The following is a 16,726-nucleotide window of genomic DNA, read 5'->3' as shown; positions in this document are numbered from 1 at the left end:
CGTATACCAAAAAACGTATTTTTACACACAACACATCCCTGTTATCATTTCCAGAATAAAAAAGGATAAACAAAAAAAAAAAAAAAAGCACAAAGTATTCAGAGTAGCACTGATCTATAGGGAGGCTGGAGATTGTCCTCCTCTTTTCCTTGTCCCGCTGTAGTGTTGACAAGAGAGAGGCAGGGGAGGAAGGGGCGAGATGAGAATGGCAAAGGGAAGCTGAAATCACCATACTCTGTATGCAGGGGACTCAAGCGTGTTGGACTTGTGAGTCAGTCAGGTAATGGGTGAAATTGTGTCTGCTGCACAGCTTATAAATCGCAGTGCTGGCAGTATTTATCTATGTCTCAGACAATCCTGCTGGGAGATGGGAACGGTGAAATGAGAATCAACAGCCTGCTTCTCCTCCCCTCACCTCCCGTCAGGTCATTTCATCTTCCCCTCTCGAAGGCAACATGTGAGGAGAACCTGATAAATATAAAGCAACTCGAGAGCCGCCTACGTCTGCCCTCTGCATTTCACCATAATTCCTGAGGTCATTTCAATGTATTTTGACCAAACCTAAAGGGAACCGGGCAAAGCTGCCTCTCTTGCCGAATTTCCATGCACAGATATGATATGATGAAGTATTTATTCCTTCTATAAACTCGTCCCGGCCTGCCACAACCGCTAAAAAAGGCCAATCAGCTCTAATCCTCTACTACACTTTCACTCAGATCTTGCATATTTCACATCCTCCCACATCAGGGGTGTTGCACTGTGCGGATGGCAGGCCTGCACTGTAATAAAAGACTGGACAGGAGCTATTTCCAGTCGCCCATCCGAGACAATTACCCTTTGGCTTTGTCTCTGACAGTCACACCCTATTACCACATCTCCTAAGGATAGAATGGAAGGGACAGATTCGGGCATGAGCAAAGGGTGGATACAGGGAGGATAAGAGCGCGGGGAGGTAACAATAACACACAATATCAGGCTTCATTGTAATTCCACTCTCATCTGACTCCCAAGTGACAAGCGGTGAGCCGCCCAGGATTCTAATCATTCCTGTTGTCAGATTGGTACCCCAAGTGAGATTGAGTTGATTGCTTGAGCAAATTTGCAAAGTAACGATGCAATTTGCTGCAGTATGCTCTGGGACGGTTTGGCACGCCAGCCCGGTAGGTTCTTTGAGGAGGCTCGCCGGAGATTTGGACGGGGACGTTGTTATCCTCTCCGGGGAACTTGTCTTCAACTAAATTAATCTCACTGTTAATGACAACACCTGTAAACCAATCAACAAGTTTATCTCGGCATGGCTCCAGTGTGACTGCAGCAGCGCCGAGCTACAGTGAAGCACGGCTTGGAGGGCTGACTTGAGATATTTTATTTTTCCAATATTGAAAGAGCATAAAATAAAGAGATATGCGCAAGATTATATCTGTAACAAACTCTGTAACACTTTGGGGATGTTTCATCCTTAAACATAATGAGACATGTCACTTCCACTAACTCTAATCACTGAGCATTACAGCCTGACAGTGCCCAGTGATCAGGCAGCATGAATATGAATTGGATACTGTCTGTCAGCTCAAGTTTAATGATTAAAGATTCAAGGGACACGGTGGTGTACCAAATAAAAAGACCATTAATTTCCAGCATGACAGTTGCTATTCTTCATAGCAATTACTCTATTATGGATTTTGACAAATTTTAATGGAAATGACTGATTGGAGGCGGGTGAGTGAGGACCAAGGTGCATAAGAGAAGTATATTTGTCTTGGAACAAAAGGACCTGTCACTGCGATCCTTGCGGCAGCCTCCGAGGCATTCGCTTTCATGCTTTCCTGAGATGTGGCAACTTGCATACGGGTTCATGACAAACCCTACAGAGGGAGATTTGACGGTAAGTGGTGGAAGATCAAGGGCACATGTTTTCAAAATGCACCTCCCTATTGTGAGAAGCAGAATCTCAAGAATTGAATGTAAAAATGTATCTGATATGTTGAAAATAGCAGAAAACTTTAGTTTTTTTAAACCGAGGTAACCTAACATACATCATGTATACATTACTTATCTCTTGTTGGCTGTGGTCCTAACTAGGCTTCCTGCACCCTTTAGCTCAGCTGCATAAGTCAAAGGTTATCAGGTATTGAAATGGTTATTTTTTGCACAGAATTTTGCCCAGTTCAGCTCTGCTGGTCCCTCTGGTGGATTTGTCATAACAAATCCGTTCTGTGTGCCAAGCTTTGTTCAAACCCACAGAATTTTATTTTAAATTCTAGTGGAGACCTCAGAGTTTACAAAGTTCCCAAATATGTCCTGCTGAATTGTGGGAAATGTGTATGAAATGATGCAGATATTTGTTATTGATGCAGTGGTGCAGCCATAAAAAAAATGGCATCTTGAGCTTGAATATTTCACTCAGTATAAGTGTACTGAAGCCTCAGTGACGCGTTGCAGCCAGCAGACACAGACACAGTGTAGGTGACATTATTGAACAATATGGACAAAAAACTGACTGTGGAGGTACTTACGGGGAAATTAAAGGATGAGTAATATAAGGATGACATCAAGACATCAAGGAAACACAAAGTGAAAATTATTGAAGTAAAAAATACCCCCAGTGCTGTGCGCTACAAGTGAAGGGAAAATTGACCAATCATGGAAAACAGCAGTATAATGGCAGATACATGTCAGTGTTTGGGCCGAGGTACAGTTTGAGTGCAGTGGGCTGCAGTTGTCATGCATCATATAATTTTCCACACATCGCGTGTTATAATACAGCAGAGTGAGCGGAGGCAGTGCCTACTGTTAGATGTGTGTGTTAACCAGTCTGAAGACGTGGTGGGTGGCAGGCCGTCACCGAACCAGCTGCTGGAATAGCTGGAGGACCACTGGAGTAACGATTATCAGGCACCAGTGGGCTGCTGGCTGCTCCCACTGGCAGAGCAATAGCTGTGTTATTTGGGATAGAATGAATTACAGAACATTTTGAGATTAGACCGCTTAATCCGCAAATGAATCGCTCAGGGTATTAATAGATGCTGTTAACACATTTGTGCCTCGCCTTTAAGCTCTCCGTCTTTTATTGTGTGGCCATCTGTCCTTCTATGTCTTCTATGTTTTATGTATTATCAATTATCAATTTCACACGGCCATGCAAACAGGAATTGTCTCCTCATAGCACCCCAACAACAAAAAATAAATAAATAAAAATAAATAAATAAATAAATAAAATAAAATCTCTTCCTCTGGGCCCCCTTTGTTGCTGATGCAACTCTGTGTCTTTACACATCTCTCGTGTTTGATTTGCTGTGACCTGACCAAAGCTCAGAGGCTGGCAGTGTCTTCTCTGATTACAGAGAAGCTGAGATCTGTGCAGAACCCAGGAGTGGGAAAAGCAAACAACAACAACAACAACAACAACAAAAAGCAGCAGCAATATAATGGGCACACACTGTTGAAATAAAGGCTGCAAAAGGATGTGAGGATGCTTGTACAAAGAGCTGTATTCTTTGCGGTATGAGTCAGTCCGAAAAAGCTATGCCCTTCAGGGATTTCTATCTTTGTCAGCCCTGGATAGCAGGTTTAAGATGACGCTCGCACCGGCTGCTTTCATCCAGCCTGTTCTACTGTAGATTGGTGATTAGATTGAAGAGCCTCGCAGAGGAGATAGAAGTCCTCTCCTCCACACTGAGAGGAAAAAGCAATGTTCCACAAGACTACACTTTCATTACTCAAAATAAATCTCCATTAAACAAATTCTGTATGCATAATTAAGCTATAGGAATAATTATAATTGTGATTAGTTCCTCCATGGGCCGAACTATCTAAATTGTGATTGACACTCAGCAAATGCGGAAGACTTGCATGCAGTGCCGGAATGAATAAATCTGGTCTCACAGATACACACACACACACACACACACGCATATTGTTGTAGACAGCACAATGACAAACATTAGGACAGAGACAGACCACAAAGGGATTTAGGGCATGGATGGACATACACCTGCCAATGCTAATTCCTAATCCTAGCCATTGGATACATAGCTAATCTACATTGTATAAGGGATTGGACAAGGAATACAGGTGATCGCCCAAAGCGGTTTTTACACACACAGATAAATACAGAATATAAATATTTGATCTGCACAAGGGATGTGCATCTTTTGTCAATCAGGTTGGAAATCACAACTCTATTCCATTCAGTACCTGCATGTCCATTAAATAAGCATGTGCAGTAATGTAGGACTATTTTTCTGAAATTTGAGTAGATTCAGCCAACATAACTACATATAAATTACTTAGAGAAAAAACTGACCATAAACAAAGTTGCAATTCATAGTATTTTGTTACGACAGGTTCTTTTTTTTTTTTTTTTTCCTAAGAAGTGTGAACGATTGACTTAAAATAATTTCACATCAGTTTAGGTCAAGCTCAGAGTGTTTCATTCATTCGAGTTATTTCTTTGAGCAGAAGTCAGTGCTTTGATGTAATGAGTGAATTGTTACAGCCCGTGTCAGCGCTGTGAAAAGATGGTGGAAGATGATCAGGACACTGCCTACAGGTCTTCCCCCAACACAAAGGTGCACTGGTTTTAACTAAAGCAATTTGCCTTAAAAGACTATACCGTATATCTGAGCCCCATGATGCAACAGGCCAGTGTACTTTGATATGTTTCATCTACACAAACATAAACCAATCAGTCACCTCGAGTTGGGGCCCTGGTGTACGCCTTCAAAAGGAACCGATTACAGCCGCAGCCTTGATCTGTCCGACTTCATCGGGATCCCGCTGGCAGGGCAGTCTTGATATTCGTGTAGAGATGTGGAACCCATTATTACCAGTCTGGGGCTGCAGAGGATTCCACTTGATGTGTACCTTTCATCTCCAAAGCCATCTCTCAGGGAGACAATAACCAGCCTTACCCACCCTTTTGAACTCACCAGGTGGGGGCAGCAATGCAGACGCAAATTGAACAGGCGGCTTGGGGTTGCATTTTGCATTTTGTTCATGCACTGGATGGCTTGTCTGTCAATACTTATGGTAAAAACTAGTGTCAGCAGCTTTAATACATATGCAAAAAGGACCAGGCAGGTTCTGTGGCTTCTTTTACATTTTAATGGAAAAGCTGAGAATGACAGATAAAGCCATTTATTGAAAACTGGGACATTTTCAGGCTATCTAATCCGAAGCTGCCCTTTGGAATCCAATCTTTCAAGATTCACTTGGCTTCACATAGCCAAAAAAAAAAAAAAAAAAAAAAACACAGACAAGCCGTATCAATGTCTCATTCACAAATTAAAAGACTACAAGACGATCATGATATGTTCACATTTATTGTGCAGTGACCTTTATATACATACATTTTATACACCTAATTTACATGAACAGAAATAAATTAATCTACTGTTCCATAACTCATCTTGCTTTAGTGTTGACATTGGACACACCAACAGAAAATTTGAGGGGAAAAAAAAGCACAATTTCAAGTGACACATGAGTGACAAGGCAGTAACATATGAGAATTCAGTTTACTCTAATGTTAATTAGTGTTTATATCTTATTTATATATATTATATATAAATATATATATTTAAAGAAGCAGCTGGTAAGATTTTAAGCATTCAGTTACCTCTCAATGTTACAAATATCAAGAGGAACCCATGAATGAAAATATTCTGTCAGTGGCCAGTCATCATACAGCACCACTTTGTGTCCTACGAAGCTTTCAAAATCTGGTGATGAGGATAGACAGAAACACAGCACTGTGTGGCTCTAATGGGAGATCTCTTTCACACATATTTTAGTCACACTTGCATACATCCAAGTGTCCTTTATTTCCAATGCATGTAGTTAGAACAGCCTGTTATTACTTTGTAGGTGCCAAAAACGTATGCAGTTTGTACTTCTGAGTTCAGCACGGCTTCATTTAAAACATATCATTTAAAAGATGAATTTCAAAGACAACAAGCATGTAAAAACTGAAGAAAGGCATTGCTAGAGCTTGTGAAAGAGTCGGTATTGATGGTGGACAAATGAGAGTGTTCAACGATCAAAGACCAGTGGAGTACATCGTTAAGCACCTGACAGACTCAAAAGGTACAAAACACTGGAGGTCCTGTTCTTTTTTTTTGTTTTTTTATCATCACAATGGGTAGTATTATTTGTTCAAGGATGTTTCTAAATCACTGTTTCAACCATGCATTTTAAAAATACAATCATGTAATTTATATGTATGTATATATGGGTTTTATGTAAATACATTCCTTTACACCTGTATTTCACAGTAGTTTGTTTTTTATGTTGACACATTTACTGCAGGAGAATTTGTCATGTATAAGAAGACACGTTTTGCTGTAGTTTTGCCTATCTGTGCATACAGTGGTGTTCCTTAGCCTGAGGATGCTAAGTAGGTGGCTAGTAATGCCGCAACAACATGGCCATATAAATACCGTGCAGACATAAAAATCACCTAGAATCTTACAAACTGCATCCTTAATAAGTTAGAGATGACTGTTACTATTGTGCTAAATATTCATTACAGACATACACAGAGCAAAGATAAAATACAACTCGGCTAATTTATGTGTTCGTTATAAAAAGTAAATCTAGTGAGCTAAAGTGGAAATGATATCAGTTGTGTACATTTTAGTGTATGCAAACAATACAAAATACATTAACTGGAGTGGCCAGGGCCCAAACGGATCAAAATGTGATCAGGACAAAAGAAAAATGTAAACCATTGGGAGAAAACCTCTCTGGGTTTCCCTGATACATAAAGTGTTAAAAAAAAAAAAAAAGGAGACACTGGCCTGCTCTCATGTTCAGTCTAAAGGGACTGACAGTGAAATCTAACCTTCTACTGTTAGCTTATGATAAACACTGATACTAACTAGAGTGACATGCCTAAGAAACACGAAACAACACATCAACTCCAGCTTCCCCTTACCATACAGAAGCACATACAGAATCTACTAGGATACATTAATGGGTCTTAAGCACTAAACTGCTGCAAGCAGCAATAACTCTAAGCTATTAAAACATGCAGCTTGTGGTGAGGTTCTACAGTACTATTCAGTAGTGGTGGTGGTAAATGGCTGTGTTTAACTCACTCTGGTGGAGAACCCAGAGTTTGGATATTATTACTATTATTTCCATCACCAGATGACAATTTTCACCACGGCGCTGTTGCTCCAGCAGCACCAAATCTAGCAGACCCTTGAAACTTAAGTGAGCTAATAATTACGTGGCAGCTCGACAGCCATCGTATCACCACACCGTACAGGAACGTCTGATTATTGCACACTAGCACTGAACTTGCAAATGTTCATGCAGAATGTATGAGAAACACCACTACACTCAAATCAGTGGTTACTCACTACGTGACAGATGATCGTATAATTCTTTGGAAGACTAAAATACATTATTTGGGAGGGTTGGGTACATACAACTATGGTGCACACTTCTTAGGCTCCTACAGGGGTAGTATTACAGCCTAAGTTGTGCAGACTGAGAGGTGAATGACGTTTTGTAAAGTCAATATTAGGATACTTGCCACTCTGCCTGACAATTGCAATACCATCTGTAGACAGTAGAAAAGGAGGAGTGTTTGAGAAGGATAATTGCACTGATGAGGAAAAGGGGAAGAGCCCGTATCTGTGAGAGAATCTAGCAACCTCTTTGTCAAGCAATTTCTAACATTTGCTTGTAAAATATATTACATCCATATCCAACATTCCTAGTGTGGTTTCTGTTAAAACACAAAAATAGTTAGACTCACAGAGAGAATCCCAGCAAACACAAAAAGATAGGCATTGGGGCTCATTCATTTGGAGCTGAGAGCTAAAGATACAATTATAAAAAGCAAAAGATAAAAGAAAATAAAAGCAATCTTTTCAGTCACACATTTTCCCAAGTAACAACTCTCCACACAGTAGACTAGTGACTAGACACGTGAAAGGGTTGTGTAAGGCGAAATAGTGAACGGGAGGACAAGAAGAGATGGAGAGACTTGGGAGTGAGAAGGGGCTGCTGTGATGGACCTGGTGCTTACTGGGTTGTGGATCGTCTCTCCTCCTCAAGGGGACTGAGAGCCTGACCTGTAGCTCTTGAAGCTTCCCAGCAGGCTCTGCACCCCCTTCTTCACCCGTCGAGCCACAGAGTCAGCGGGAGGTGTGGGCAAGCAGGAGGCCAGGCTGGGGGGACGTGCATCCAAACATTTCTGGTAGCGAAGCTGTTGACAGAAGACACAGAAACAGAATGAACACCAACAGAACGCAAACGCAAGCATTTTAGAAAAGCCTCTATGTTGGGAAGTGCACATGAAATCGCAATGAACTTCCTATTTTGGGATAGGCAGCAGGAGGAACCTCTTATCAGAGTAATGCACAAGTGATAAACGATCTCTCTCAAGTGTCTCCTTCAAAGAAAATAGTCATTTGAAAGTAATTTGCATCTCCAGTCTGTCTTTTCATCTGTTGTTTACATGCTTTCCATCCCATGCATTTGTTTATGACTCACCATGCAGGCGGCCTGCACGGCCTCGCTCAGACTGGCGGCGTTGGGCTCGCACCAAAACATGTGACATATGAAATCCCTGGGGCCCTCAGCCATGATGAAGGCAAAGGTGTGGACATCCTTCCCCACACCCATGAAAGACAGGAAGCGCACCCTGCACTCGGACAGCACCTCCTCTGTCTGCAGTTACAAACACAAAATGATATAAGAAATTCAAAAATCTTAACTACTTTTAATATTTTTGCATGACATGGCTTCCGGGACACTGGCACTGTCCATGTTAGGGATGACTGATACGGATACAAAATGTTATTTTCAGGCATTTCGACTCCTCACAGTATGCATCTGAACATTCATTTGGGTTTTGTAAAGGCTAGGTTACAAGTTACTCAAAAATGCCTCACAACTGTTAACACTGCAATAATCCATTTGCAACATATTATAGAGTAGTTTGGACTTCAGCATCTTTTTTAAAACCTACATTTTCAAGATTTTTTCCCCCCATAGGAGCCATGTTCTTTTGCAAGGAGAACTGTTACCATGTCCATTACTACTTGCCATCATTTGCTTTTCTTTTCATACAGAGTGGTTCTCTCCAATGACTTGGTTAGCAGTGGCTGAGTCCCTTTGGCTGTTCTCAACAATGAAACGTAGCAACATTCTGGTGCAATTTTAAGCTTTCAGCATGTTCTTTCATGTGCTTCCTTTGGAGATGAATGATTGTGCTGTGAGCAGTGACGGACTTATCAAAAGTGAATGGATTCCGCACAGCAGCAGTGGATTTTTTTTTTTCCACCATCTTCTTCCACTGGATTTTCAGCTACACTATGTTCAATCTTTTGTTTATAAAAGTACATGAAGAAAATCTTCCACCTCATGTGCAAGTAAATATGAAGTTGGCATCAGAAGAAACTGGGAAACGTCAATCACACTAAAAATACATCCAGTCTAGTTTTACTTTTAAATAACTATCAGAAATGACAAACTACAGACTGAATGTATAAAAAATTAGCTTTACCTGTTTTGACAGTATTGTAAGAGTGGCAGGGGCGACATTAACAGAGACAGGAGTCCAGTCTTGTTTATCTTTGCCATCCATTGCTCTCTCCAGAGCTTCATTGACTATTTCCATACCTGTGAAATGCACAGGAGAGGAAACACACACAACCCATGCAATCAATTTATGTAGAGGCTCCAAATATAGCAAAACACAAGCACAATTAGGCCCTGCAAAACATAGTGACATGGTTTCAAGTAACAAGCAGCCAAATTGTTCATTTTATGCTTTTTCTTCCTGATGCAGTTCTTACCTACTGGCTTGGCCACAGGTTCATTACCAAGATAATAGACATGGAAACGCTGAAAGAGTTCATTTTTTGGAGCAGGAAACTCTGTTAAAAGACAAATCAGTATTACATATCATACTTGCGCACTGTGAACATTATTGTAAACATTAAAAACATAAGCACATAAAAGCACTGCTATACCTTCGACAGGGATGCCCATAGGTTTACTCGGATCAGAGTTGAGCCTGCTCACCCCCGGCTTGGAGGCCTTTCTCTCGGTCATTATCTGAATTTAGATTGAGTGGAAAAGGGGGAGGACATTCAGTGAGGTGCCCATGGCTAAAGATGATGATGAATACATAATCACCAAGTTAAAAAATAAGCCTGTGGGCTGACCTTTGAGCACATCTCATGCAGGCTGGTGGCGATGTTTTTGGCAGGCGAGTCGCAGCGGAAAACGTGACACTTCAGAACTTGGGTCAGGTTGTCTCGAGCCACATACGCAAAATCTCTGCAGGAGGAGGCAAATGAACACAAACCATATTCAAATACAGCAAAATGAACACTGGCAGCACTTTGCGTACATTATTAAGCTTAAGAACACATCACAATACACAAGCTGGTATAAACACCACATGCACTTGACCAACATCTGACAAAACATCTACGCATAATAATCATTGAAATATACCTTTCCCTGTTCATGACGGAAAATGCAGCATGGAAAGAAAAACATGTTTGTTAGAATACAGCGGCACAACAACCATTTAAAAGGAACACAACAAAAGAGGCAGAATATGGCAGGAGTGCGTTTTGGAGGAAGGTCTGTAATACTCCATATCATCCAGCAGAGGGCAGCAGTTTACCAGAGATTAAGTATGTTGCTGAACCAAGAGGGACTTCTTAGGGAATGCCAAGCCTCTGCTGCAAGTCGTGACTACCACAGCTGGCTGTAAATTAGTTTTTAATGGTAAAAATAACCACTGGGTGCAATTTCAACAGAATGATGGTAAAACAGGCAGAAGTGTGAGACAAACACATGCATCCTGACACAAATTAAGAACAGCTAAAGACAAACAAATGACAAGACTTGCTCAGGCCAGTATCTCCAATTGAAGTGTTGCCTCATAATCAAGTGGCTGTTAATAGATCAGTCCTAAGGAGCTGTTTTCAATTATTCATCCTGAAAAAAATTTTATAGCAGCATTTTCTGACGAAACCCTATTTAAGCACTTTTCTCAGTTTTGTTGAGTTTCAGTTTGAACTCATTAGAAAAAAAAAGTGTTTGGGGAGTTTCAAGGGGACTACAAGTCTTTGTAATGTAAATTAAAGAACATAAAGACTATTTTCCTTGGTGTCAAGTGAATATGCCTCAACAATGAAAAGTGATATTGCAAAGGAAATGCAACAAATCAAGGGGAAGCAAAGTAGTCAAGAAGCAGTGCTTCCTTGCATACAAAAACAAAGCATCTGGAAGCATGTTTTGTTTAAAGTAAATTAAAAGGGTTTGGTGCATAGAAGTTTTTTTTTTTTTCTTTTTTTGCCTTGCACTATGGATACAGACCTGCCGTTGTCTCTGCCAACACCCCACACACGGATACTGGCAATTGGCTGAGTATGCAGCAGAGTCTGGCCCCGTGGGTCAATCAAGTTCATGGTGTCGTTCTCCAGGACCATCAGCATGTCCTTACCCTGTCAAAACAGACCCGCACTCTGACAGTGAGCTGCCTGGCTGAAAAACATCTTGTTCCGCAGAGTGACTGCTGCACTAGAAATAGATAAAGATCTTGTGTGTTCATTAGTGCTTATTTCTGCCTGGTTGTACACAACATTCAAACCTTGACTATTTTTGGTATTACACTTTCATCTAATAGAACATTAGCCTAAGCCAAGAATCCACTTCGGAGCAGCTTAAAACTGTAACTGTGGAGATAATCACATCATCCTGATGCTTGATGCCATGTGGAAATCCTCATGAATCACTAGAAAGAATGGTTTAATATTCTGTTTACTTGACAATTTTAAAAGCGACCCTGAGAGGCAAATCACATTTCATGTAGAAACCAGTCAGCCTCCTATGTGATGCAGTGAAATCCTCACCTCTCCCCAGATGCCAGCAGTGTCATGAAGGTTGTGTTTGTGGTAAGAAAGCTGCCTGATGCAATTGTTGACAGCAACGCTGCTCTTCCCCGGTGCCATGTCCTCCTCAGACATCTCTACCCAGCCCAAAGAGCGCACCGCAAAACACTGGGGTAGTAGAAATAGGCCATATATTAACACAGGGCAGGACTAAGCGAGCAGGGCGGAAAACAATCCAGTTAGCAAAGGGTGGAGAATTTGAGGTTTGTTGACAGCAGAGCCAGCCGACTACCCACTTCCTGCTTAGGTTGCCTATTTTAGTGTGTCGGTTAGTGCTGGTGAGTGTACTTAAGTTTTCCTTTACATTAAATTAGCTGTGCCGGCTTGCCTATAACTTACTGCACAACTGTCCAAATACTGGTGAAAATATCCAAATGACAAAAATACCCATGTCATATCCAAAACAAATATCATGGATTGATTCTATCTGATCCTGACATGGGTACAGGAACCAAAATTAACTGCAGTCCCAGCCTCTTCAAGCAAAAGGGAATCCATATTTACCTTGGATTCTAAGTCTGTGCAGAGTGGAGTGAGATTTTCTTCCTCCTCAGACTGGGCGCAATTGTAGCTGCAGAGGCAGAGAGAGAAAGGCCACGTGAGAACAGCTTAAAATATGAAAGTGCCTTAAAAGACCTGCATGCAAATGTTTCACCACTGCCACCTACTTCAGATTGATGGATGCATAGCGTAGAGTCGCCCCCTCAAACTCCTTCAGGCTTTGGTCAGAAGCCACCTCTCCCTCCTGCAAAAGAAACGTAGATGAAACATTGATGAGTGAAAAATCTAAATCTCAACTTAGTTCATTATGTTTTTGCTATACTACAAAGTGACTACTCAAAGAGCTTTCAAACACTGCATAGCATAGGATGAGTGAAATATTTCAGAGTGAGCCCGGATGAAAAAAAAAAAAAAAAAAAAAAAGTACAGCAAAACAAATGTGGCTGACAGCTATATGACATTTACTCATAACCATACAAACACTGATGAGTGACAGTAAAGAATTTTACGGGCCTGACACTGATGGTGCATAGCAGTAGTCTACAATTATTGTCAAAGCTTTTATTCAACAATTGTTGGGATAGAGAAGCTTGATGTGTAATGTGGTTCTCATGGAACCTCTTTTTCAAATGTCAATTTTATTATCACCCTGAATCATCATAATTTATAGTGAATCTTTTTTTTTTTTTTTGGTACAATGCGGGACAACAAACCATGTTCTGAGGTCAATATAACTGGTAAAAAGACTTTAAATTGAGGAGAAACACTTTGTGTTCCACTGATGGCATGTAAATTGATTATTTTTACTGACTGCTGCTGCACTTGTGCCTCACACAGTAAAGCCCCTTCGTTCAGTCTGATTATGTCTCTTCTACTTCCAGTTACACAATGCAGAAATTCCATTATTTCTGCTATACAATGAAAAGATCATATACTTTATTACTATTATAAAGACTGCAAAATATGAAAATGTCTACCAATTTCTTCTATTTATCTCCAGCTAAGCTAATTTGCACTCTTGCAAGGCTTACCTTCCACAGTTCCCCATCACCAGCTTCTTCATCTGGGTTGGAAAGGTGAGTCCAAGATTCCTGGAAAATTTAATATATATTATTGATAGACATACAAATATTTTCATATATAAGAATATAGATATACATAACCCTGGTTCCACATCCCAGAGAAATGTGTGTTAGACCATACCTCAGGCTCCTCACAGGGTGTTGTCTCCAGGGACATACTGGAGGACATTATGGAGTCAGAAACTTTGCCGAGGGGTGAGGGAGGCTCCCACTGGGTGGTTCCTGTGGGGATGTGCCAGTAGTAGGTGCCTGATGTGTCTCGCACCCGCATCCAACCTGAGGGCAAGTCTGTGTCTGTCTCAAAAGCATTCGAGTCCCAGAAGGACTCTAAGAGGCAAAGAGCAAAGGTGAAATTAAAAGTGTGCTCAATAAATGGTAGAAAATGAATGAAGCTTTGGCTAAAACTGAAACGACATACATTATGTTATGCAAAGGTGAGCAATTTTGAAAAGTAGTGATGCAGAGATGAAGTTACTGGCCAAAACATCAAATATCATCTTCTTACCTCTGTTGCCATTGGGAGTGCTGTCAGCTGTGTTGTCCTGGGACAGGGCCGGCCAGCTGGACTCTTCATCACTTGGTGCTCCGTTCACATTGGAGAACAGAAGGCAGGCATTCCTCCCCACAACACCGCCCTCTCTCTGAGACTCCAGGTTATTTAGCTCCTCTGCGTCTTTCTCACCTGTAGTGACACTTGACGTCTCTTCATCCTCCTCCGATTTCTCCTCCTTCTCCTTGTCATCTTCCTCCCGCTCTTTCTCTTCTGTGGACTCCAGAGTGTCAATGAGTAGTGGCTCATTAAGGATGTTCTTGGACTCCTCGTCAATGAGGCCGGGGGTCATTACTGTTTTGGGAGACTTTGTCTGCTCCTCGTTTCCCTGCTGTTCTTCCTGAGTGGTGTTCTGGAGAGGGAAGTCCTCCTTGTTGCCATTCTGGTTGATGTTACAGTTGTGGTCCTGGTCCTGATGGTTCTCGGCTACTTTCCTCAGCTGGTTCTGGCCTTCCTTCACCCATTTGGCATTGTTCCCAGTGGACTCCTGGTCACCCCAGTGGCTGCTGTCATTCAGCTTATTCTTCAGCTCCTCATCTTGCTTTTGTTTATTTACTAAATATGGCATGTCATCATCATGGCCTCCCATGGTAACGTTACCATTTAACGGCTCTGACTGAGAGAGAGAGAGGTTGAGATTTGTTAGCATTAGCTGGCTAGCCAGGCAGCAACGATTTAATAATAGCGAAACAACGTGGCTTGTTTGAACAAGCTAACAAATCACAGTGTAGCTGCATTCAAATAAGCTTTCTGAAATCGTGTTAAATTTGGATATTGTGTCAGAACTGCTCGCAAACGCCAGGTTTGGCTCGACAGTACAGCGGTTAGTACTAGCATCTCAATTCTAGCTAGCTAGTCGGTGAAGTCAGTTTGTTATTCTCATCTTCCGGTGCGTGCTACACTGCAGCAACTTGTAGCCTGTGTATGCCGTATCACTGAGAAACGTACTTCATACGCTTCGTGTTACATTAGCCACCACAACCTTTCTGTTTTGATGTTGAGGTCAGTGTCTACCCCGTCTTTAGTTAAATGCACCGCCACACATTCAATCAGATGGTTAAGCTGTAAAAAAAAAATCGATTTAACGACGGTATAATGCGATGAAATTACTCGTCTGGCTTCGCCTCCGCTGGAAATAACGGGCACCACCCGCCATCATCACCGTCGTCATCCCAGCTAACGTTAGCTCGCTAGCTAGCTAACGCTGAGACTTCCAAAGCAAGAAAACAAACGCGATGGCGGAGACAGACATTTGAAGATATTGCAAAGAATCCCGACTTACCAGCTCCGTCAAACCCCCTTTTAGCGAGATGTACCCGATTGTATTAACTACATATTTCCATGGAGAGTGGAAGCTCGGTTTTTATTTGTGGCTGGTGTGTGCTGTCGGTGGGCTTGGCTCCGGGCTCCGGGCTCGTCTAGTGATGGAGGATGGATCTGCGTCACGGACTCGTCACAGCCAGTGCCCAGTTTGTACCACTCGGGAATATGAGCCGTGAGGTGGGCATTTTCCTGTTGAGTTGTCTACCAGTGCTCATAATTACATGATAGTAGTGGATCAAATATGTACAACAGAACACCAAGTCATACCCCCTATTTTCATGCCCACATGTACACAGACTGAATTTATGTGGCTTGTCTTTCCCCTAATCCCTGAGCCAGCACCAGTGTTATACTAGTCCAGTCATTTTATGAAAAAACCTAGGACAAATTGCAAGAGAAGCAAACTCAACTGATTTTGTATCCTCAGTTTGTCCTGAGTGAGGGGAAAAAAAGGTCCCATGAAATCCCATCGGTGGAAAGTTTTGAAAGTCACCTATTTATGACCACATATTACCAAAAAACACTGTTTTTAACACACAGGGGAAAGGGATCAAAATTTTACTTTCAGATATCACTATAAAAATTCACAAGATGATTACACACACAAAGACAAGAAAAAAAGTCAATTACCAGTTTTTTGAAATTTTCTGTTTACACATGCATATCACACTTCATCTGATTTGATATGCGCTAATAAGGAATATGAGGAATAAATGCCAGAACAGATATTTAAACAGTGAATTAAAAGGTTACTATATATATAGTAACCTTTTAATTCACTGTTATATAGTAACCTTCAAGGTTACTATATATATAGTAACCTTTTAATCCACTGTTTAAATATCTGTTCTGGCATTTATTCCTTATATTCCTTACTAGCGCATATCAAATCAGATAATGTGTGATATGCATGTGAAAACAGGATAATTCAAAGAACTTGTAATTGACTTTTTTTCTTGTCTTTGTGTGTGTAATCATCTTGTGAATTTTTATAGTGATATCTGAAAGTAAAATTTTGAACCCCAAAAACACAGTGTTTTTTGGTAATATGTGGTCATAAATAGGTGATTTTCAAAACTTTCCACCAATGGGATTTCTTGGGACTTTTTTTCCCTCACTCAGGACAAACTGAGGATACAAAATCAGTTGAGTTTGCTTCTCTTGCAATTTGTCCCAGGTTTTTTCATAAAATGACTGGACTAGTAGTGGATCAAATATGTACAACAGAACACCAAGTTATACCCCCTATTTTCATGCCCACATGTACACAGACTGAATTTATGTGGCTTTTCTTTCCACTAATCCCTGAGCAGCACCAGTGTTATACAGCACAGGGTATC

The 16,726-nt window shown here is 41.2% G+C and overlaps 1 protein-coding gene across 4 annotated transcripts; it reads right to left on the bottom strand.

The window, feature by feature from the left end:
* Nucleotides 1-5,305: 5,305 nt before the first annotated feature.
* Nucleotides 5,306-15,510, bottom strand: apbb1 (amyloid beta (A4) precursor protein-binding, family B, member 1 (Fe65)). Of its 4 annotated transcripts, XM_030066652.1 has the most exons (16): nucleotides 15,346-15,510; nucleotides 14,019-14,679; nucleotides 13,635-13,840; nucleotides 13,463-13,522; nucleotides 12,599-12,675; nucleotides 12,435-12,501; nucleotides 11,892-12,038; nucleotides 11,356-11,483; nucleotides 10,483-10,488; nucleotides 10,188-10,302; nucleotides 9,993-10,077; nucleotides 9,816-9,896; nucleotides 9,524-9,639; nucleotides 8,509-8,685; nucleotides 8,042-8,221; nucleotides 5,306-7,570 (listed from the first exon to the last, which is right to left on the bottom strand). In XM_030066652.1, the coding sequence occupies exons 2-15, from the start codon at nucleotides 14,650-14,652 to the stop codon at nucleotides 8,066-8,068; spliced, it is 2,055 nt and encodes a 684-aa protein (XP_029922512.1). In that variant the 5' UTR covers nucleotides 14,653-14,679; nucleotides 15,346-15,510; the 3' UTR covers nucleotides 5,306-7,570; nucleotides 8,042-8,065. The 4 variants fall into 4 exon arrangements, with proteins under 4 accessions (XP_029922512.1, XP_029922510.1, XP_029922511.1 ...); XM_030066650.1 differs by having other exon boundaries at nucleotides 5,306-8,221; XM_030066651.1 differs by having other exon boundaries at nucleotides 5,306-8,221; nucleotides 14,019-14,675.
* Nucleotides 15,511-16,726: the final 1,216 nt, after the last annotated feature.

This window comes from Myripristis murdjan, chromosome 13 (genome assembly GCF_902150065.1).
Source record: "Myripristis murdjan chromosome 13, fMyrMur1.1, whole genome shotgun sequence".
In the NCBI taxonomy this organism is placed as follows: Eukaryota; Metazoa; Chordata; class Actinopteri; order Holocentriformes; family Holocentridae; genus Myripristis; species Myripristis murdjan.
Note: the sequence above shows the minus strand (reverse complement) of the source record. Positions and strands in the feature narration are given on the sequence as shown.